We start from the raw sequence: 19,747 nt of genomic DNA, 5'->3' as shown, positions 1-19,747 counted from the left end.
TCACTTGTGGTGGAAATGGATTTATGTTTTAAGGGGTGTGACTTGCAGGGTTGCACTCTGGCACTGGGGGAGTTGGAGTGCTCATAACTTGCTCCAACTCCTGATCCAAATAGTGGCTGTATACATTTTGTGGCTTATAGAGAAAAGTTAGTAAGTGGATCTTGCAACAATGCATATTGCTGACCTGCACACCAATTCTTGAAGGCATGACACCAATATTCAGTCTATTTCTTTGGTGCCCAATTCTCTAGCCAAACTGTCCCATCATCATTACACAGATAAGAAAGATGTCCTGCAAAGGGAATTGGGGAGTTCGGTAGAAGTTGAAATTTGAGACCTCCAGGGTTGTAATCTCAGGATTAATCCCTGTGATATGTGCTAGTGACCATTGAACCTGGAAAATGGGATAAATGAGTGCATAGCTAAAGAATTGGTGCAGGAGAGGGGGCTTTTTAAATGTTTTTTTTTTAATTTAGACATTCAGCACAGTTACAGACCATTTTGCTTCACGAGTCCATGCCACCCAATTTACTCCCAATTAAGCTATACCCCAGTATGTTTTGAACAGTGGGAGGAAACAGGAGCCCCCAGGGAAAGCCCACACAGACACAGGGAGAACATACAGACTGCTTATAAATAGCATGGGATTTGAATCCCAGTCTTGATTGCTGGTTCTATAAAGGCATTGTGCTAACTGCTACGCCAACCATGCCCAATGGACCATTGGAATCTCTTCTGGAGCAGAGGTGACTTGTAATCTTGCAGGGTTGCTTCCAAATGCTGCTCAGAGGGTTTAAAGTAGTGACAGGGAGTAGGACCCAAAATGACAATGCAGCAGGTAGAGATGCCTACTTGTAAGTAGAAAATAGAATAGATAAAATAAATAGGAAGAATAAACAGACAGGAGGGGAACACCAGAGGGTCAGTGGCCTTAACTGCATTTACTTTAATGCAAGGAGCCTCATGGGTAAGACTGAAAAGGTGAAAGTGAGGATCAGATCATGGGATTTCGATATTGTTGCAATAGCAGATGTGGTACAGTCTTCCCGATTGTCAATGGGGAATGAAAAGAACAGTTATCTATGCAGAAAAATCTAATATTTATTGGGATTGCCTTAGCAAAAGGGGCTCAGAGGGAATGGAATATGTAAAATGCACCAAAGAGGGTTTTATAAATCACTTTGTAGTGTCCTATTAAAGGGGAGGGAGGAGGTCAATACTAGACCTTAATTTGGAGAATCAAGTTGGATAATGATGGCAATGTGTATGCAGGAATCCTTAGGACAGACTCCTCAAGAGAATCATAGAAAAAGATAAAGTTGGTCATTGAGTGAAGTCCTTAAGTTAGGGGAACATGGATTTCAATAGCATATTAAAGAACTTTGTAGAAAAAGATTGGGAGCAGCTGTGAGGGGGAAACCTCATCCTGTTAGTTGGAGGTGCTTAAACTGAGAAAAGAGATTGGAGGCAGCTTGTTCAAGTCAGGGCACCTATGCAGAGATAAGAATAGAAAATGCAGGAAACAGGATATTGAAGGCTTGATCAGATAAATGTCAGGTATAGAAAATTGGTATCAACCAAGCCCATTGAGATTTGTAGAGGACATGGGAGAGAACTTGACAAAAGAAGCAGCAAATTGACCTTGGCAAAAAGGGTTAAGGAAGGAGAATCCTAACTCTTTTTAGCTTTTTGGAATAAAGGATGGCTATGGAAAGAGGAGATCCTCTCAGGAGCCAAAGGAGTAAACTGTGTCTGAAGCTTGGTCCTAAATAGATGCATCTCATTAGTATTTGCCAGGGAGAAGGGCGTTAAGGGATGGGTATATTGATGGTCTGTATCAGGAAGGAGGAAGTGTTAGAAATCTTGGGGCACATGAGAGTAGATCTTCAGGACCTGGAATGCTGAGGGGAGATGACTGGTGCTCCGATGGACATTTTTGCATCTTTGGCCACAGGCAAAGAAGACTGGAGCATAGCTCTTGTTCCCCGAGTCAAAAAAAGGGCAGTAGTGATAAGCCTGGAAGCTACAAGCCATTGAGTCCTGCATCACTGGTAGGAAAATACTTGGAGAACATTGGGAAACAGGATTTTGTTCACTTGGAAAGGCAGGGACTGATTAGGAGCCTGCATGGTTTAGTGCAGAATCATGTCTCTTGATTCTGAATTTTTTTGTGGAGATATTAAGAAAATTGAAGGTGGAGCAGTAAATGTGGTTTACTTGGACTTTAGTAAGGTATTGGACAAGTTGTTGCTGATCCAGAAGGTTAAGGTGAAAATGATCAGAGGCATTTTGGCAAATTAGATCCCTATAGACTTGGTGAGAGGAGGTGGTGAGTATTTTTCTGACTGAACATCTGTATTATGCAATGTACCTCTGTGATTGGTGCTGGGACCTTTGTGATGCATAACTTGGATGACACAAAAATTGGTTGTGGGTGATAAGGAAGGTTGTCCAAACGTCAATTGGAAAGTTGGGTGGAGCAATGGATCTGCCAGACATACCTAATGCATTTTGGTAAGCTAAATCTAGGAGAACATAGTAAATTACAGGGTTAGAATTGATGTAAAGAGAGGGTGCTCAGTGGAAGTGATGGCATAGGCAGATAGGGTTGTGAAGAAGGCATTTGGTAATTATCCCTTCATAGGCTGTAGCCTCAAGTACAAACGTTGGGGTGTCATGTTGTAAAAGCATTGGTTAGACTGCATTTGGAGTGTTGTGTACAGTTCTAGTCGTCACATTACAGGAAGGATGCAGTAGACATTGAGAGAGTGCAGAAGAGATTCACCAAGATATTGAAAGAATAGAGGGCTTTAGTTACAAGAGAGATTAGATGGCTTTCTAAGTCCCAGTGAGAATAAACCCAAGATGACCATAGAGTTTTACAAAATTATAAGATAGAGACTTTTTCCCCCAGGGAAGCTGAGAGATAAGAAACTTTAAGGAGATTTCTGAGGCAAGGTTATCACACAGGGTGGTGGTTATCTGGAACAAGTTGCCAGAGGTGGTGGTGGAGGATACAATAACAGTGTTAAAAAGACATTTGGACAGGCACTTATATAGGAAAGGAGTAGAGAGATGCAGGCCTAATGCAGGTAAATAGGATAGGTATAGATAGGCATTACTGTCCGTACTGGTGAGGTGAACCACAAGGGCCTCTTGGTGTCATACAGTGACAAGTGGAATGCTTGGACCTTAACTTCATGACAAAACTGAAAATGTGGATTCTTCAGCACTGGGAATTGGCAAAACACACAAGAAGCTGGTGGGACAAGTTATGGAATACCCTCCTGCCTGGAGGTTTGAGTTGCTTGTGGGGCCCAGTGATTATTGACTGATGCTTGCTTGTTGAACTAATGATGTTGGTATGTATGACTTCTCACTTGCTGGGTGCCCCATGAAACTTGAGCCCCACCTCCCACTCTACCACCACCACCATGGCACAGTTCCCTGAACGTTAGTGTTGCACTGACCTACCATTGCTCAACCACCACACCAGCCAAGCATTCAAGCATTACAGGGCAATAATTCCAGATTAAGTTATTGGGCTGACAGGGGCCAAAATCGCAAATCGATCAATGGAAGATGTGGCTCATTTTGAATGTGCTGTGTTACCAGCACTTAGAATGGTCTACTCCTGAAACCAAAGCCAAATTTTTACCATGGCAGACATTAAGTAGATGATGACAGTGGCCTTCAGTAAACTTGTTCTAGTTGGGCATAACCAGTTAAATGTGCAACTGTGTGGTAACAACGATTGACACAGTATGTTCATTTCTCATCAGCAAAGCTGCTGATTGCCATTTGACTTGTCTAACAGTTAGCCAATAATGTGAGCTTTAACTGAAATGTGCATTGAAGTTCCAGAATGCATACCTGTTGTGAAGATCATTGCATGTCATTGGTTCAATTAGTCAGGCTAGCATCACAATGAAATGAGAGCAGGACTTAATTGTGCTTTTTCTCTTGGTTAGATTAATGGGGAAGAAGGGGGTGATGAAAATGAAACGGAATGGTTGATGGAAGAAGTTGCATCATCTGACGAGAATTGTCTTAAGACAAGAAAGGAGTGCCAGGAAAATGGTCTCAATCATGTTATCAGCCGACCTGTGAACCCCAATGACTTTAGCTCGTTTCCATTGGATGATCAGGACAGCGAAGACGAGGTGTTAACGGTGCCCCGAGTGAAAGTCAGCTCAAATAGGACACAAGAGCCCAGTCACGTGAGCAGAGAAAAGCAGAGGCACTGGCACAAGCACCTCCAGAATGGAAGTGATGAGGATTTGCTCAGTTTACAGAATGAGAGGAAGGCACACAAAGGAACCTCAAATTCAAAGCCTCAAGTGAAGTGGGACAGGCCAATGAAAGACTCCGGAGTTGTAACATTTCACGACGACAGTGATGAAGACATGCTGAAAGTTTAGCTACTGTACCTGCCTACTGACTCATCTGATAGGACAGCCACCTCGGCAGATGTGGATGTGAGGAGCCTGCCTGCCATTTATTCTGCTGGACATTTGAAAAACCCCGTTGATCTGCAAATTCTATGGAAGGGAACTGCATAAACAATCTTGACTGTTTACAATGATGTGTAAAGAGAAAAATCTTTTCATTTTCCAGCTATTGCTTCAAGGGTATTTGTATCTTCAAACAAAAGCTTGTGCACACAGCTACTTCAGGGAGCAATAGTTATTGCACCAGAGTATTGTAAAGAGGGCTGCAACGCAAAATCAACTTTGATCAACTCTTTTAAAACAAAAAGCTGGGGGAGCAGAGTAAAAGAATGTAACTCGGTATTTTTCATTAGCTTCCATGAAGCATTCCCATGTTTGCATTCATATTTATTGGAAGTTAAGGAAAGGTGGCAAAGATTTGTGGATGCTAGCCCTTTAATCTGCCTCCCAAACAGGAACAGTGGAATGAGGAAATTGGAGGGTTTGGCCATAATCGTACTTTGAGGTTTCTGATTATTGTCAAAACAGGTGACATTGAGGGGGAGGGAAAATCTGTTGTAGTATTGTGAGATTACTATGCTACATCTGGGTGTGTAAGATGCCAGGCAAGTCACTTTAGTCCTATTGCATGTCCCTCCTTTGAGTACTCTACATTATTATTGTCCATGTTTGATGGTACCAAAGTGCAGCAGTGTTTGCGCAAGTTCTTTTTTAATATCTGAATCAGGTTTGAGTTCAAATATTTCTAATGATTTAGCAATCAAAGTTGTGATTTTTTTTTTCTGACTATAGATTTAATAATTTTGTTGTAATATAAAGCGCACTCATTACAATAAAGGATGAAACTACTCCATCTTGTTATGCTTCATGTAGGAATTTTTTTCAAGCCTGTTGTACATAATTTTTCTTTAATTCAAAGTAGAAAGTTTGAAACAAATTGATTTTTCAGCGTCAGGTGGAGGAAGATGAGTCATGCAGAAAAGGAGGCAACTAGTGGCAGGTGATGGCTGGAGACAAGGGCTGCTACTGCCAGGATCTGATGAGTGGAGAAGGTGATAATGGAAGCAATCGGGAGGAAAGGTGAAGAACCGATTGTTTCAGATGGAACCAAAAGTGAGTGGGGGGTGAATTTCATTGATACAGGGGTGCAATGCTGCCAGTGGCGCTCTGGCACCTCATCAGGCTACTCTGGCACCTCACGGACCTGTTCAGGGGAGCAGCGGCTCAGTGTGGGATTAATGGCCCGTCTTCGCTACCCGTAATCTCCCATGCAGCTGGAACTGCTCTGCCAGTGCCAGGGAAATGCAAATGCCAGACTCCTCCTCAGCCCCATTCCCCACATCTCCACCCTGGTGTTGACCAGAGCAGTCTTCCAGTTCACATGAGGACCCAAGATGCAAGGGATCACCAACCATAAGTCACCAGACTATGGGGGCAAAGGTATACCCAACATGGTCCTCATCCTGATGATCGCTTTCACATGTGGCTTTGTTAGGCTGTGTGTGGAACCAAAGTAGGGGGCATCCAGTGCTGCTATGTGCTGAGGTTGTACCTGTCCCAAGTGTTGTAAAGGATTGGCCTGGTCTCATTGCCATGCAACGTCCCAGTCTGATGGATTTTGCCACTCCAGTAATTGCTCGTGGAAATGTTTTTCCAAACACCTTTGAGCCCAAGTTTCTCGGGCAGAAGTCAGCATGGCATGTCCTACAGGCCCAGATGAGGATTTGATGGGCACAGAGGGGTGGTTCCCTCAAGACACCATCAAGGTCATCTGGTGAAATGCCTCAACGCTAGGGTTCACAAACAAGCAGCAAGACTTGAATTGGCTGGCAGTGAGAGGAGCCCTCCCTGTACAATGGGAGCATCACCCACTTTGGATATTGTCCCCAAGATGAGTTTGGTGGAGTGGAGATAGTCGCTCGCCTCTGCCGAATGCAGATTCACTGAGAGAGTGTGGAGAAGAATCCAAGAGTCCATGTCACATTTCTTCCCCAGCAGCAGTGTGACAGAAGACTCTGATTTTCAGCTGTTCCAATGTTTGCCCACAGAGACACACATTCTGAACTGCTGGAAAACCATCAACTCCGTGAAAGACACACCGCGCTTTGGTCTGCCAAAGCAGTGAATCAGTTATATTCATGTAGGCTCCCACAGCGCAGCTCAGCATTGGCTGGAAGAGGAGCAGCTTGAAGGGTAGTTGTCTCCTGTTGGTTGGGGGGGAAGTGGTGAGGGGGAGGGGTGTTGGAAAGCGGCGGAAGGGGGCTAGTCGGGGAGAACTCACTCACACTCATATCTGGTGAGGAAACCTGACAGATTCAATTTACCCAGTATCACATCATGTATCACCTGGACCATGCACAATGATCTCCCCTTTTTTCACTGCACTCTACTGGACACCTCGGTGTCTTGCCTGTCGACCTCGTCAGTCTAGGGGACATCAGAGATGGCCAATTGGCATGAAAGTGGGGAACCCCTTGTCCAGTTGGGTGTGAATTTAACTGGCCTTGTGGAGCACATTGAGTCACCCTGCAGTGTATGTTTCGGCATCAGTATGTGGGGGAAAAAAAAGTTTAACAGACCGTTCATGCTTTCAATGAAGCCAGATGCCTGTGAGTAATAAGGATGTGCAGCAGACATGTGAAACCAGACTACACCACTCAATTCTGCGATTTGGCCCCAGTGAGTCCTGGTCAGGTTGTACCTCCCATAGGGGTACTGCAATCCTCTGTTGGTTTTGAGTAGGTGTTCACTATCAATAACCATAGTGCTTTTCATATTGCCGTGGGAGAAGCCCGATGTAGTCGATCTGCCAGACTTGACCTGCTTTCATGCCGCGACGAATGTGACCTGGTGGACCCTTTGACCAAGTGCCGTGGTTTGACCTGCTGGCAGGTGTGGCAAATATCCACCGTGGTTCTAGCCTCATCGTGAGTGAGTGCCACCCTCAAACCCTCTGCCCGCTGTCGCATTCAGTGGGACCCCAGATGCCCAAGTTGCAAGTGCACTGAGGTCAGTGTGATTGGAGTGCATAGTGGCTGAGCAGATGCATTATGTGGCATTATGTGCAGCCTTTGCCATGTCTCTGAGCGGGTTCACATGATGGAGCATGTGCGGTCTGTGCCCAGCTTTCTCCTAGATATATCTCTAGTGCTGCTGACCCCCAGAATGGGCGACTGTGAATTTTCCTCCCTGTGTTATGCCACTGGGTCACTCTCACAGCCATGCCATTAGCCACTGCCCAGGAGTCAGTGTATATATGGATGTTTTGGAGGGTGAGTGCTACTGCCGCCAGCTCGGGCAGTTGACTCGACTCCACTCCCTCTTGTGTACAGGTCTTGCCTGTGGTGGGATGTAGCTCCACTGCTTTCCAAAGCTGCATGCAGCTTTTCCACCGGCTAGAAAGTGAACCAGGCCAGTTGCAGCTGCTCTAGATCGAGGGTGTGGAAAGGCTGGCTCCTGGCTATGGGGGAGGGTGTACTGCAGGGACCTGGGGAAGGAGGACTATTGCTTTTGGGCGGGTCATGACATGCTCGTGCAGTTGGCTCACCCGCTCAGAGCTGAGTCCCTGATGTACCACTTCCTCATTATTATGGTGGACTGCTGGGCATGGCCCTCCTTGTGAGTGGCATCAGTGGACTTGACCCATTACATGATGGGGAGGTGAGGCCAGAGTGTAACAGTCTCAGCAGCTGTTTAGTGTTCAACGGTGAGGAGAGCTAATTGGCTCGCTAGCAGCTGATGCTCCAATGTGCTGTAGTGGGAGGCCGCCTCAGGGAGGGTCTTGGTCAAGAAACTGAGTGGAACTCAGTGACAATTCATCTTTTGCCAGAGACTTAACTCTGCCATTGTAGTTGTGGCAAAAACCTGTCGTTCGAAGGGAACCCCTGTCTGGTGGGGGACTAGTGGCAGTACCTGCTCGATGGCTAGTTTGGCCATGTCGCAGGCTGTTTGCTGCCTGGGACCTTATTGGAAGGTAACTTTCTTTCTTGAGACTGAGAACAGTGGACAGAGTAATATGGTAAGATGGGAGATAGGTTGAGGCCAACAAAGCTCTGTGTTTCCACTTTATCCGGACTCTGCCTTCTGTCAGTCAGTCAATCCTCAATCCAAGCCAATATACTTCCACGGACTCCATTCATCTGTATCTTGTTGATAAGTCTCTTGTGCGGCACCTTAACACCCGCCTTCTGGAAATCCAAATATACAACATCCATTCACATCCCTATCATCACACTTTGATATGCTGGACCATGTCTTCCACTGTGAAGACTGACACAAAATATCTGTTCAATGTCTCAGACATTTCCTCATTGCTCAATATCAATCTCCCTTTCTCATCTTCCAAGGGACCTACATTGTCTCTAGTCACCCTCTTCTGTTTTATAAATTTTTTTGCTATCTGTTTTTATATTCTGTGCTAATTTACCTTCATAATCCTTCTTACCTTTCCTTATTTCCCATTTAGTTGTCCTTCGTTTCCCACTACTCTTGGCTACTTTGTACACAAGCTTTGAATTTTATACTTTCCTTTAGTTCCTTAGATAATCAAGGCTGATTCTTCCCTCTCTTACAGCCCTTATTTTTAATGGGAATATATTTTTGTTGCGCACTGTGAAAAATCTTTTTGAAAGTCTTCCACTGTTCCTCAACTGTTCTGCCAACTAGCCTGTGCTCCCAGTCCATGCTGACCAATTTCTCCCTAATCCTGTTGTTGTCTCCCCTGTTCAAGCATAAATCACTATTGCCCTCCATATCTGAGAAATTCAATCATACTTTGATCGCTTTTTTCAAGAAGGTCCCTAACTACTAGATTGTTAATTTTACCTATCTCATTACACAATGCTATATCTAAAATAGCATTCTCCTTTGATGGTTCATTAACCTGCAGCTCAAGAAAGTCATCCTCCAGACTCCCTCGACCAACTTAATGTTTCCAATCTGCGTGGAAATTAAAGTCCCCATGACAATTGCCATTCAGTTTTTACATGCCTCAGTTATTTCTCAGTTAATTATCTGTGCCATTGTGCTATTGTTATTTGGTGGGCAATAGACAAAGCTCACATGATTTTTTTTTCCTTTACTATTCTTAATCTCTACCCAGATGGACTCAACACTCTGTTCCTTAGATCTTATATTGTCTCTTACTATTGCCCTGATCTAATTCTTGATTAAGAGGATTCCCCACCCCCTTTACCTTCCTGTCTATCTTTTCGTATGTAGTGCACACCTTATCAATGACTCCTCCAGCGTTGTCCACAGTTTGGGACCTGGAGTGGAGCAAGATTTTTCTCAGGGCTGAAGAACAAAAGAGGGCGAGATGCTCATGTCGTGGACTTTATAGTACCGTCAGCTGGAAGGTCCAGCCCAGGAAATCACCGAGTGATTTAATGGGCAATGTACATTAATAGGTGGGTGGAGTCCAACTTTAATTGGCAGGTGATGCAACCTCTGACTAGGTACTTGCAGTAGGGTCACATGATAGATGAGATTCTCTTCACTAACCCCAGATGTAAAGCGAGTAGAGCAAGGGGCTAAGAAGGCAGGCCTGTGGTGTTCTGATACTGATGAATATTGTGGAGGAGATGTTCTTACTGATCCTCACTGATTAGTGTCTGGAGGTGAGGAAATCCAGAATCCATTTGCACAGTGGTCAGTTGAGCCCCTGGTTTTGGAGTTTGCTGATCAGTTTTGAGGGGATTATGGTGTTAAATGCCAAATTGTGGTCAATAAAAAGCATCCTGATGTATGAGTCTTTGCTGCTCAGGTCTTGCAAGGCTTTGTGTAGAGCCAGTGAGATGACATCTGCATAGACTTGTTGGTAGGGTAAGCAAATTAGAACGGATCCATGTCACTGCTCAGATAGGAGCTGATATACTTTGACACCAGCCTCTCAAAACACTTAATTTTACTGTGAATGTGAGTGCCACTGGTTGGTCATCATTTAGACACACCCTTTTTGGGCAAGAGTACAATTGCGGCCTGTTTAAAACAGGTGGGTACCCGTGTTGTGAAGGGTTGTGGCTGTCATGTGACAGCACTGCTTACTACTTGGTCAGAAAGCAAACCACCAGCCAATCAAGGTTTGGCCCTCCCTCACCCATTAGTACAAACCTTACTGTTGGCCAATTTAAATTCCTTTCTACTAGGTCTTGGCCCATTAGCCTTTGCAATCATCTTAACCTTGCTGGCACTGAGCCATTTAACCCTGTGAATGACCTGGGTTGGACCCCCCCCCCCCCCCCCCCCCCGATCTCCAGCACTATAAAGAGTGCTACATGTGCTCAATTCATCCTTTTTGCCATCTTGGGATCACCCTGCTTCACTTCAGGCCTAGAACTATAGAATAGCGCTGGAGAAATTGTTGGTAAAAAGTGCACTGTAAAAGGGTTGGGAGCGTTTAATTAGTGTCCCTAGTACTTTACTGTGCCTGAACTGAGTCAAAAGATGGTGGATCTCGTATTGGTTTTTCCTTGATTGTTGTATGTAACTTGTGTGTGTGTGTGTGTGTGTGTGTGTGTGTGTGTGTGTGTGTATTTCATCCCCAGTGCGATTTTCCCACATTCATCTGTAAATTGTTCATGTGTTTTATTGCCAGTGCGACTTTTCCATGCTCACTATAAATTGTGCGTGTATCTGTTATCCTCATTTTCCCATGCCTATCTTTTGTAAATAAAGTCATTTGCTACAAAACTGCATTCAGTATCCTTGATTTTGAGACCTATCAAATCTGTTTTCTCACTTGTACTCTGCTGGAGTGAGATGTTGATGGGTACACCGTCCGAACTAGATGTTTTCCTTAAATTCACTCTCCTGAAGGCAATACAGATGCAAGAGAATCATCAGGGGGCACGGATGTTCAGTGGTTCTTCCCTATTCTGGTGGTCAAATCAGGTGTAGAAGTCATTGAGTTCATCTAGGAGTGAAGCCTTGCTGTCTTCTATTGCACCAGATTAGGATTTGTAGCAGGTCATGTCATTTTGGCCCTGCCACAGCGTATCCTTTTCATTCTCCTCTGGAATCTCACTTTGCCCAGGAAATGGCTTGTTGTAGGTTGTAACTGCTCCTTTGTCACTGTGTGTTTGGAATAACTGTCACTGAATTATTTCTCTCCCCTTTTCAAATATACCTGTCTCAGCAGCCAAGGTTCAAAATGTGAGAATCCTGTGGAGATTGATTGCCAAGTTCCACTTGGGTGCAGGAAGCAGTGGCAATGCAGTTGTCAATGTAACAGAAGAAGAGTTGGATGGTGGTACTGGGATACATTTGGAATGAGCATTGTTCCACCTCGTCAACAAAAGGGCTGCACCTTTGGTTTGAAACCAATGAGGGGCATCATAAGAGAAGTTGTTCAGAATATGAATGACTTCTGCCAGATGGATGAACGTGTGATGGAAGGAAAGTGATTGGATTGTTGTTCCAGGAAGAAACCTCCAACCAGAAGCCATCAATTTCTTGAATTCTGGTAAACCCCTCCCCCCTTCTTTCTTCCCCTCCACTTTCCTTCATCTAGCTGTTTCTGACTCTTTCCCCTGAGCGTCACCCACACCTTGTTTCGTCCAGTACCCCTTCACTTCCTTTATCTTATCACAATACAGTTTTCTCAACCCTCTTCTCACTCACCTATCACCTTTCTTTTCTCCCCCTCTCACTGGTATTCACCTCTTACCTATAATCCTAAGAGATTTTTATATATATAAAAAAGAAAGGGTAACCAGAGAAAAAAAATAGGACCCCTCTGAAATCAACGTGGTCAACTTAGTGTGGAGCCACAACAGATGGACAAAGTCCTCAATGCCTACTTTAATTTCACTGTGGAAAAAGTGCAAACTGATGAACTTGAGACAGTCAATTACAGTGACTTGAGAACAGCCAGTCTAACAAATGAAGAGGCGCTGAAGGTCCTGATGCATATGAAGGTAAAGAAATCTCCTGGAACCGATTAGAGATATCTGGAACACTAAGGAAGCTCGAGAGTAAATTGCAGGTGTCTTGGCTGAGATTTGTGAAATGCCAGAAGACTGAGGGGTGGAAAACATTGTCTTTTTTCAATAAAGGCTACAGGTAAAAACCTGGGAACTAAAGGCAAATGAACTCCTGAAGAAGGTGGGGAGAGAGATGGAGGATGCTTTGGTTATCACCTTCACCTCTCATTCCCTCTGAAAAGCAATCAGCGTTTTCATTCGCTAAGGTTCTGCACAGTAGCTGCACTGGAAGGTTAGATCCCATGGGATCCAAGGTGAGATAGCAGAATGGTTAGAAAGTTAACTTCATAGTTGTAAGCAAAGTGTGATGGTGGAGGGTTGATAGTCAAGGCGGTTTCCAAAAATTACAACAGGAACTTGAATTGATTGGTCAGGTGGCCAGAGGAATGGCAGATGGAATTTAATACAGAGAAGTGTAAGGTGTTGCATTTTGAATCCTAACATGGGTAGAACCTATACAGTGAATGGTTATGACCTGGGGAGTGTTGTGAAGCAAAGTGATCTGGGAGCATGGGTACATAGTACTTTGAAAATGATATCACAGGTAGATTGGGTGATCAAAAACACTTTTGGCACATTGTCCTTCATCAGTCAGAGTATTGAGTTTAGAAATTGGGAGCTTGTGTTGCAGTGCATAAGATGTTGGTGAGACCTCATTTGGAGTATCATGATCAGTTTTGGTCTCTGTGCTGCAGGAATGATGTTAATCTGGAGAAGGAGAAGAAAAGGTTTGAAAGGTTGTTGCCAAACCTCGGGGTGGTGGCGGGGTGGTGGGAGGGGCTGAGATATCTGGAAAGGTTGAGCAGACTAGGGCTTTATTCCTTGGTGCGCCGGAGGATGAGGGGTGATCTCATAGGGCTGTACAAAATCAAGAGTAGAATGGATTGGATGAATGAAGAGAAGCTTTTGTGGAGGAGGGGTATCGGTAACCAGATGACATAGGTTTGAAGTGAGGGGAGAGAAATGTAATAGGAATCTGAGGGGTGACTTTGTTTTAAACACAGTGTGTTGAGTGTATGGAATGGGGTGCTGGAGGAGGTGATTGAGACGGGTACTATTTAAGAAAAACATAAATAAGACTGGCTTAGAGGGATATGGGCCAAGCACAGGCTGGTGGGACTAGTGTGGGTGGGATATTTTTGTTGGTGTGGAAAAGATAGGACAAAGGGCTTTTTTTGTGCTGTATGACTCTATTTTCCACTCTTAATTTAAAGAGGAAAGTTATGATGTTGAATTTCTGGGTTGAGAAGCTGATGCACCATCAATAACCAAAGACTATAAGTTGTAGAGAAACTGATAGGCTTTTTATTAACAACAGCACGGTCATGCTGGTCGACTGTCCTGGACTGAGGAGGGGTATGTGGCATAGTCTCCTTTATTCAGGGGTCTGTGGGAGGAGCCTCAGTCAGCAATAAGCATGTTCTAACACATCCTTTCTGTGGTTTACCACAGGAACATTACCCCAAGGGTGACTGACAGTTGAATTTTGAACAGCCCATTCCTAATGAAATGACTTGGTACTATGCAGTACTGCTCTGTAGGTGTATGTTACAGTTCTGATGTTGGTCTTCCAAGTCAACAGCTCAAAGCACAAGAGTTCAAAGTCAGCAGGAATGACTGCAGCTTAATCTGAAATCGTGGAGTTTGGCACTCAGCAATCACAGCCGATGTTTTCCTTCAGAACAGGTTTGGATTGTTTTCAAGACCTTTTGTTACCTGTGATGGTTGCTCATTAAGCTACAATTAGGTTAAATATTATAAAGATTCTTCTTTGGATCATAAAAATTTGACAAGTGCTAAACCGACGGGGGTGGGGGGGGAACAAATGCAATAGGTACCTTCCAAGTCAATAAAACAGGAGTGTAATGTTGCAAAATGTCCAGGCCTGAGGACTTGCTCTTTAAACACCCAATTCCTCAATCAACCCAAAGACTGTGCTGGTGAATTGAAGGCAGTGGTGAATTTTGTTTCACTCCCTGCTTTTACTAAGTTGTAGATTCCAAGATTTAGGAAGCAGCCTTTTCTTTCCCAGCCTCACTGTGAACCTTGAAGACTGGTCATAGAACCAGAGAACATGACAGCACAGAAACAGGCCCTTCAGCCCATCTAGACTATGAAGAACTGTTATTCTGCCAAGTCCCATTGCCCTCCATACCTCTCCCATCCTTGGTCCTATCCAAATATTTCTTTAATGTCAAATTTGAGCCCCTATTCACTACTTCAGCTGGAAGCTTGTTCCACACTCTTACCTGGGGAGGGAGGGGGAGAGGGTTGGGGAGGGAGTGGGAGAGGGTTGGGGAGGGAGTGGGAGAGGGTTGGGGAGGGAGTGGGAGAGGGTTGGGGTGGGAGTATTGATGGAGGAAAGACTCTGACCATCCACCTCATGATGTTATACAATATATCTCAATAAGGCTGCCAAAAGCCTTCTACAGAGCAGACTTGCCTTGCTTCTTGAAAATAGTCTGTTAAGTTTTGAGGTTTCCTGAAATGTCCTCTTCTTCGCAGGTGTGTGATGGAGCTGTGGATTTGTTTACTGAAGATCTTCATAATCAAGGTGTAACATTTCGGAAGGGATTGAGTTCACACCTAAGTGTTTGAATTTTGCAGTTGGGACAGTCCCTTGCTTCTTTTGTGGTAAAGCTCCCCAGATAGGCTACGGTGGGATATCAAAGCTGCTGGAATCAAGGAGAATGTTTGTGACATTCCTTCTGGTGAGTGTTTCTGTCTCTCTGGGCCTGTAGAAATTACCACCATTCCTGGCCCTCAGTGATGTGGAACTGTGGGTTTTTAAGCTCATCTCTAGTTGAACTGGCAATGTGATCCACCTTCCACACTTCCTGCCAGCAGAGATGCAAAGCTGGATAAGGCATTGGCTCGGCACCAGCATACACATGCAGCACACTTAACACGGAGAAGTATGCTCATGGCTTTATCATACAAAATTAGGCACAAAGCCACAGCTCATAGCATTAACACACTGCCCTCCAGTTTCCAGATTTCAGATTTCTTGATTTGCTCCTGATCTTAATGTGTTGCATTTTTTCTTCTTCTTGGTGCTGCTACTTAAGAGTCTGAGTTGTGGAAAGAGGCAGCTGAGGAAACTGTGATGAAACTAAACAGTCTTGACTGGCAAATTCTGCAAGTCCATTTTCCTTGGAGCTCAGTTTGCTTCTGAATGCACTGGAGGAAGATGTAATCATCAAGAAGTCGACAACAGTTCTGACCTGATCCTCCCACACCCCTCTCCACCTCATCCCATTGTAAAGAGAAAAAAGCTTTCACAGACAAAACCACTGTAGTGGGTTCCAATTTCTGAACAAGTTTTGCTTAACTGTAAGAATGTATTGAGAAAAGAGGAAAAAATGCCATTTTATTTTAATCATCAGTTTAGTGCTGTTGTTTCCAAGTTGTGTATTAAAGTTGATGCCTTCCCCGTTTATAATTCATTGTCACATTTCATTTATGCACTCATTTACTAAGTTGGCTACCTCACTCTACACTGCTGATTGGTGGATTTTTCTCCATGCCCATTTACTAGTAAACTCTAGCTGTGATGATTGCATGTGGGATGCGCCTTGTCAGAAGAGACATTCACCAGCACAGCTCGCTCCTTTCCTTTGCCTGTAGGATAGTTCCTTCATGATGCCAACCTTTGATGATGCACTGGAAGAAGTGGGGGGATTTGGGCGCTACCAGAAGTTCTCCTTTTTCCTTGTTTGCCTGCCCTCAGCCATGTTCTCCTACCTGTATGTTGGCTTTGTGTTTCTCGCTGTTACTCCCGACCACTGGTGCAGGAGCCCTGAGGTGGCCACACTGAGGGAGAAATGCAACTGGTCCCTGGACCAGGAAAAAAATTACACATTACCCATTGAGAGTACCAAAAGTTCCTCGTACAGTCGGTGTGAGAGGTTTGACCTGGACTGGAATTCCTCCACCGTCAACTGTGAAAATCCACTTCCCTTCACCCGGAACGAAACCCGAGATCTTCCTCTTACAGCGTGCCAGGATGGATGGGTTTTTGAAAATGGATCGTACTCCAGCATTGTGACGGAGGTAAGTTGCAGTTTTGCTCAGAGACCTCATTGTAACTGTATTAGAAAGTCAGCAGACAGTAAAAGCCTCTAGCTGTGGATGGGACTGAAGTGACACTATTGGGAGCACCATTGGCATCACATCCGACAACATCGGGAGCACCTCAAAATCTTCAGAGGAAAATGTTGCTTTTGTTTGACTGGGTCTTAATGTCTAGATTGCTCCTCCAAGCCGCCTGCTCTTCATTTCTCCTCTGAGATGTTTCTCAGACTTTTATTTTTACTCGGTCTCTGGTCATTCACTGTAATATTTTCTGATCCTCGGTATTAATTGTTTGCTTAATTACCCTCCTTAATGCACAGCGTTTAAAGGGTGGAATCACACCAATCCAAGTTATTACCAAGAACTGAAGTAACCTACTAAAGATTGAGAGTCTGGATTTGTTGCAGAGTGAGATTTAAGTGATGGTTTATCTGGGTAGTAACAATTTAATGAGGGAATATGGTGTGCCTATTCCACAAAGTAAGATTTTGGTAGTGACAGTGAATGTAACAAAGATAAAATGGAACATGTACTCTCCGCAAGTTGTTTGGTGTCATATTTTGTGATAAACTAAATTAAACTAATCACAGGTCAATTTTGAGTTTGATTAGACACATTAAAATGTACAGAACTCTTGAGCCATGACCAATGAGATGGTTCAATAAGCAAATGGAGCTACAATAGACTCAGCAACCTCAGGTTGTTTCTCAAAGTCAGGGAGTTCATTTCTCATGGAAGTTGTTCTCTAAGCACCGGCGAATGAGTCACTAAAGTAACTAAGTTTATTGGCCAAACTTTTAAAAGTAAAACACTTGGAGGGTTGACTTCATCTGTAATGGTGGTGCTGACTGTTCAGTTGACTTTAGACATGCCTGCTGGAGAATCTCCAAAAGTGGAATGGGAATGAGTCTGTGAGCCCAGGGTCAGTGGATGGACCAGCACACCACTTGAGCCCTGTATAGAAGAACTATTTAACATGGGCTGTCCTGCAGGGGGGCTGAGAAAAGGCAGAGTGAGGGAAGAGTGCCTCCAACAGTGCAGCATATTGAAGTGGTGGTGTGCAGTCTTGGTCACCCAACAATAGGAAGGATGTGCTGCAGGAACTCAACAGGTCATGCAGCATCCATGGAACATGATAGGCAGTCGAGGTTTTGGGTCCAAGCCCTTCATCAGGAATGCCAAGAAGGTGGAGGGGCGAAGGAGTACAGGCGTTTGTCAATTTTGATGGGCAGGTTAAGGAAAGAAAGGTGCTAAGAGGGGAGGGGCAGAGGGCTGAGAAAAGTACACTCTGATAGGAGGAAGGAGGGGATGGAGTGGGAAGCTGGAGGAAGGAAAGTCTGGGTGAATGAGAGGGATGAGGGAAAGTGGGAGTGGAAGAAAAAAGAGAAGAGGGGAGAGGGATACCAGAAATTGGAGAAATTGATGTTGATGCCATCTAGTTGGAAACTGCAGAGATGGACTATATGGTGCTGTTCTTTCAATTTAAATGTGGCCTTAACCTGGCAGTACATGAGGCCATGGACAGATATTGTATGTCTGTGTGGAATTGAGATTGGCTGTTGGAAGATCATTGCTGTTGCAATATCAGAGCAAAGGTGCTCAACAAAGTGATATGTTAGTTGGCATTCAGTCTCCCCGATGCAGCGGAGGCAACACCAGGAGCACTGAATGCAATAATGACTCCTACGGGTTCATGGGTGAAGTGTTGCCTCAATTGAAAGATTTGTTTGGGGGCCTGACTTTGTTATTAAATCGAAAGCAGAAGGGTCTCAAGTGCCTGAGTAAAAAAGGAGAGAGTGGATTAGTTGGTTTTTATTTCCCTGGAGTGCAGGAAGATGAGGAAAAGCTTTATAGAGATTTATAAAATCATGAGAAGACTATCACATCTTTTTTTCCCAGAAGAGAGGAGTCCAGAACTGGAGGTGAAACTACAAGAGACCTGTGGCACCTTTTTCCACACAGCATGATAGTTGTATGGAATGAGTAGCCAGAGGAAGCAGTAGAGGCAGGTACAAACACAACTTTAAAAGATATTTTACATGGATGGGAAAGAGGTATGAGGAAAATGGGAGTAGCTCAGTTAGAAAACTTGGTTAGCATGATGAGTTCGGCCAAAGGGCCTGTTTCTGTGCTGGATATTTCCACGATTCTATCACTGCAGTGTGTGAGATCTACAGAATATAACTGAAACCCAACTGCTGGAGATGTGGCAACAATTATCTGTAAACCTGCAATATTTGCATCCCACTATGCAAATGAAGCTCAAATAAATCAATGAGCCACAGATATAGAGCAAATAAATAAGTTGCATTTAATTTCATTTCAAGATATTCCATACAGCTGTTTGAATTCTCTACCCTGGGTTGCTGGGGCCCTGAGTTATTGAGGACGTTCAAAACTAAATGGATAGATTTCTGGATATAAAGGGCATGGGGGATGTTACAGAAAATGGTGCTGAGATAGATCAGCTGCAATCTTGGCCCTCCCACAACTTCACTCCTTCCAATCCATGCCCGGCTCTTTTGCACATTTAAGGCCAGGCTGTCATTTTGCAAGGCCAGGTGGTGGCCCCATGCTGAGCTGTGACGGTATTGAAAGCATTACAATGGTGCACGCTGCTTCTTTTACCCCCTTCCCCACCTCCCCATCCTCCCCCCCCCCCACCACCCCCACCAGCCAGGCCGCTTGCCCCCTTGCTTACCCGTTTCTCTCCCCAGGCCACGTGTAGTGTAGCCTGACAGTGGATGCGCATCACTGGCCGTCTGACGATTGACGGGGCAGCGAGCAAAATTTTGACAGTTAAGAGCTGGCCTGTCCAATGGGAAGTGTGGAGAGGAGGGATGCAGTCATTTGGAGGGCCTCTGCAGTGCATGCAGCTGGAGGTGGCAGGGACCGGAGAGCTGAAGACTCCGTGCCTCTTCTCCCAGCTTGGACACTCTCATTGGATTCGTCCTTCCCCATGGGTGAATTAGTCCACATCCCCCTTGGGCTGAAAGGTGACTGGGCTGGACTGGCACCCATATCCAACCTGCAGCAGCACCCACCTCGTCCAGCTCACTGGAGCTCCCTCTTAACTGACTCAGTGGCCACTCATCCCAAATTGGAACAGAAGAGCAATTTATATCCTACTTATATTGATATTTATGTTGATATACACCTTGCAATAAGTGGTTTAAAAATCTGGCCATCCTATGGCTTCTCATCCATGATAATGAACGACAGATCGTACATCTGAAGAAA

At 44.6% G+C, this 19,747-nt stretch overlaps 2 protein-coding genes and 1 long non-coding RNA gene across 3 annotated transcripts in view; all 3 read left to right on the top strand.

Annotated features, from left to right (window-relative positions):
• The window catches only part of igf2r (insulin-like growth factor 2 receptor), a 194,839-nt gene extending 189,535 nt beyond the window's left edge, over positions 1 to 5,304 (top strand). Inside the window, exon 48 of the mRNA XM_069932070.1 lies at positions 3,972 to 5,304. Coding sequence (XP_069788171.1) covers positions 3,972 to 4,421 — 450 coding nt within the window. The 3' untranslated portion in view covers positions 4,422 to 5,304. The remainder of the gene's footprint in view (positions 1 to 3,971) is intronic.
• A 6,292-nt stretch (positions 5,305 to 11,596) lies between these two features.
• On the top strand, positions 11,597 to 15,838 carry LOC138759901 (uncharacterized). Its single transcript, XR_011355208.1, has 3 exons — positions 11,597 to 12,367; positions 13,886 to 14,119; positions 14,939 to 15,838. It is a non-coding gene; the product is annotated as an uncharacterized lncRNA (long non-coding RNA).
• A 207-nt stretch (positions 15,839 to 16,045) lies between these two features.
• The window catches only part of slc22a2 (solute carrier family 22 member 2), a 33,223-nt gene continuing 29,521 nt past the window's right edge, over positions 16,046 to 19,747 (top strand). The window contains exon 1 of the mRNA XM_069930409.1: positions 16,046 to 16,486. Coding sequence (XP_069786510.1) covers positions 16,073 to 16,486 — 414 coding nt within the window. The 5' untranslated portion in view covers positions 16,046 to 16,072. The remainder of the gene's footprint in view (positions 16,487 to 19,747) is intronic.

Source organism: Narcine bancroftii, chromosome 4 (genome assembly GCF_036971445.1).
Source record: "Narcine bancroftii isolate sNarBan1 chromosome 4, sNarBan1.hap1, whole genome shotgun sequence".
Taxonomy (NCBI): Eukaryota; Metazoa; Chordata; class Chondrichthyes; order Torpediniformes; family Narcinidae; genus Narcine; species Narcine bancroftii.
The sequence above is the reverse complement of the archived record's forward strand: the minus strand, read 5'-3'. Positions and strand labels throughout refer to the sequence as shown.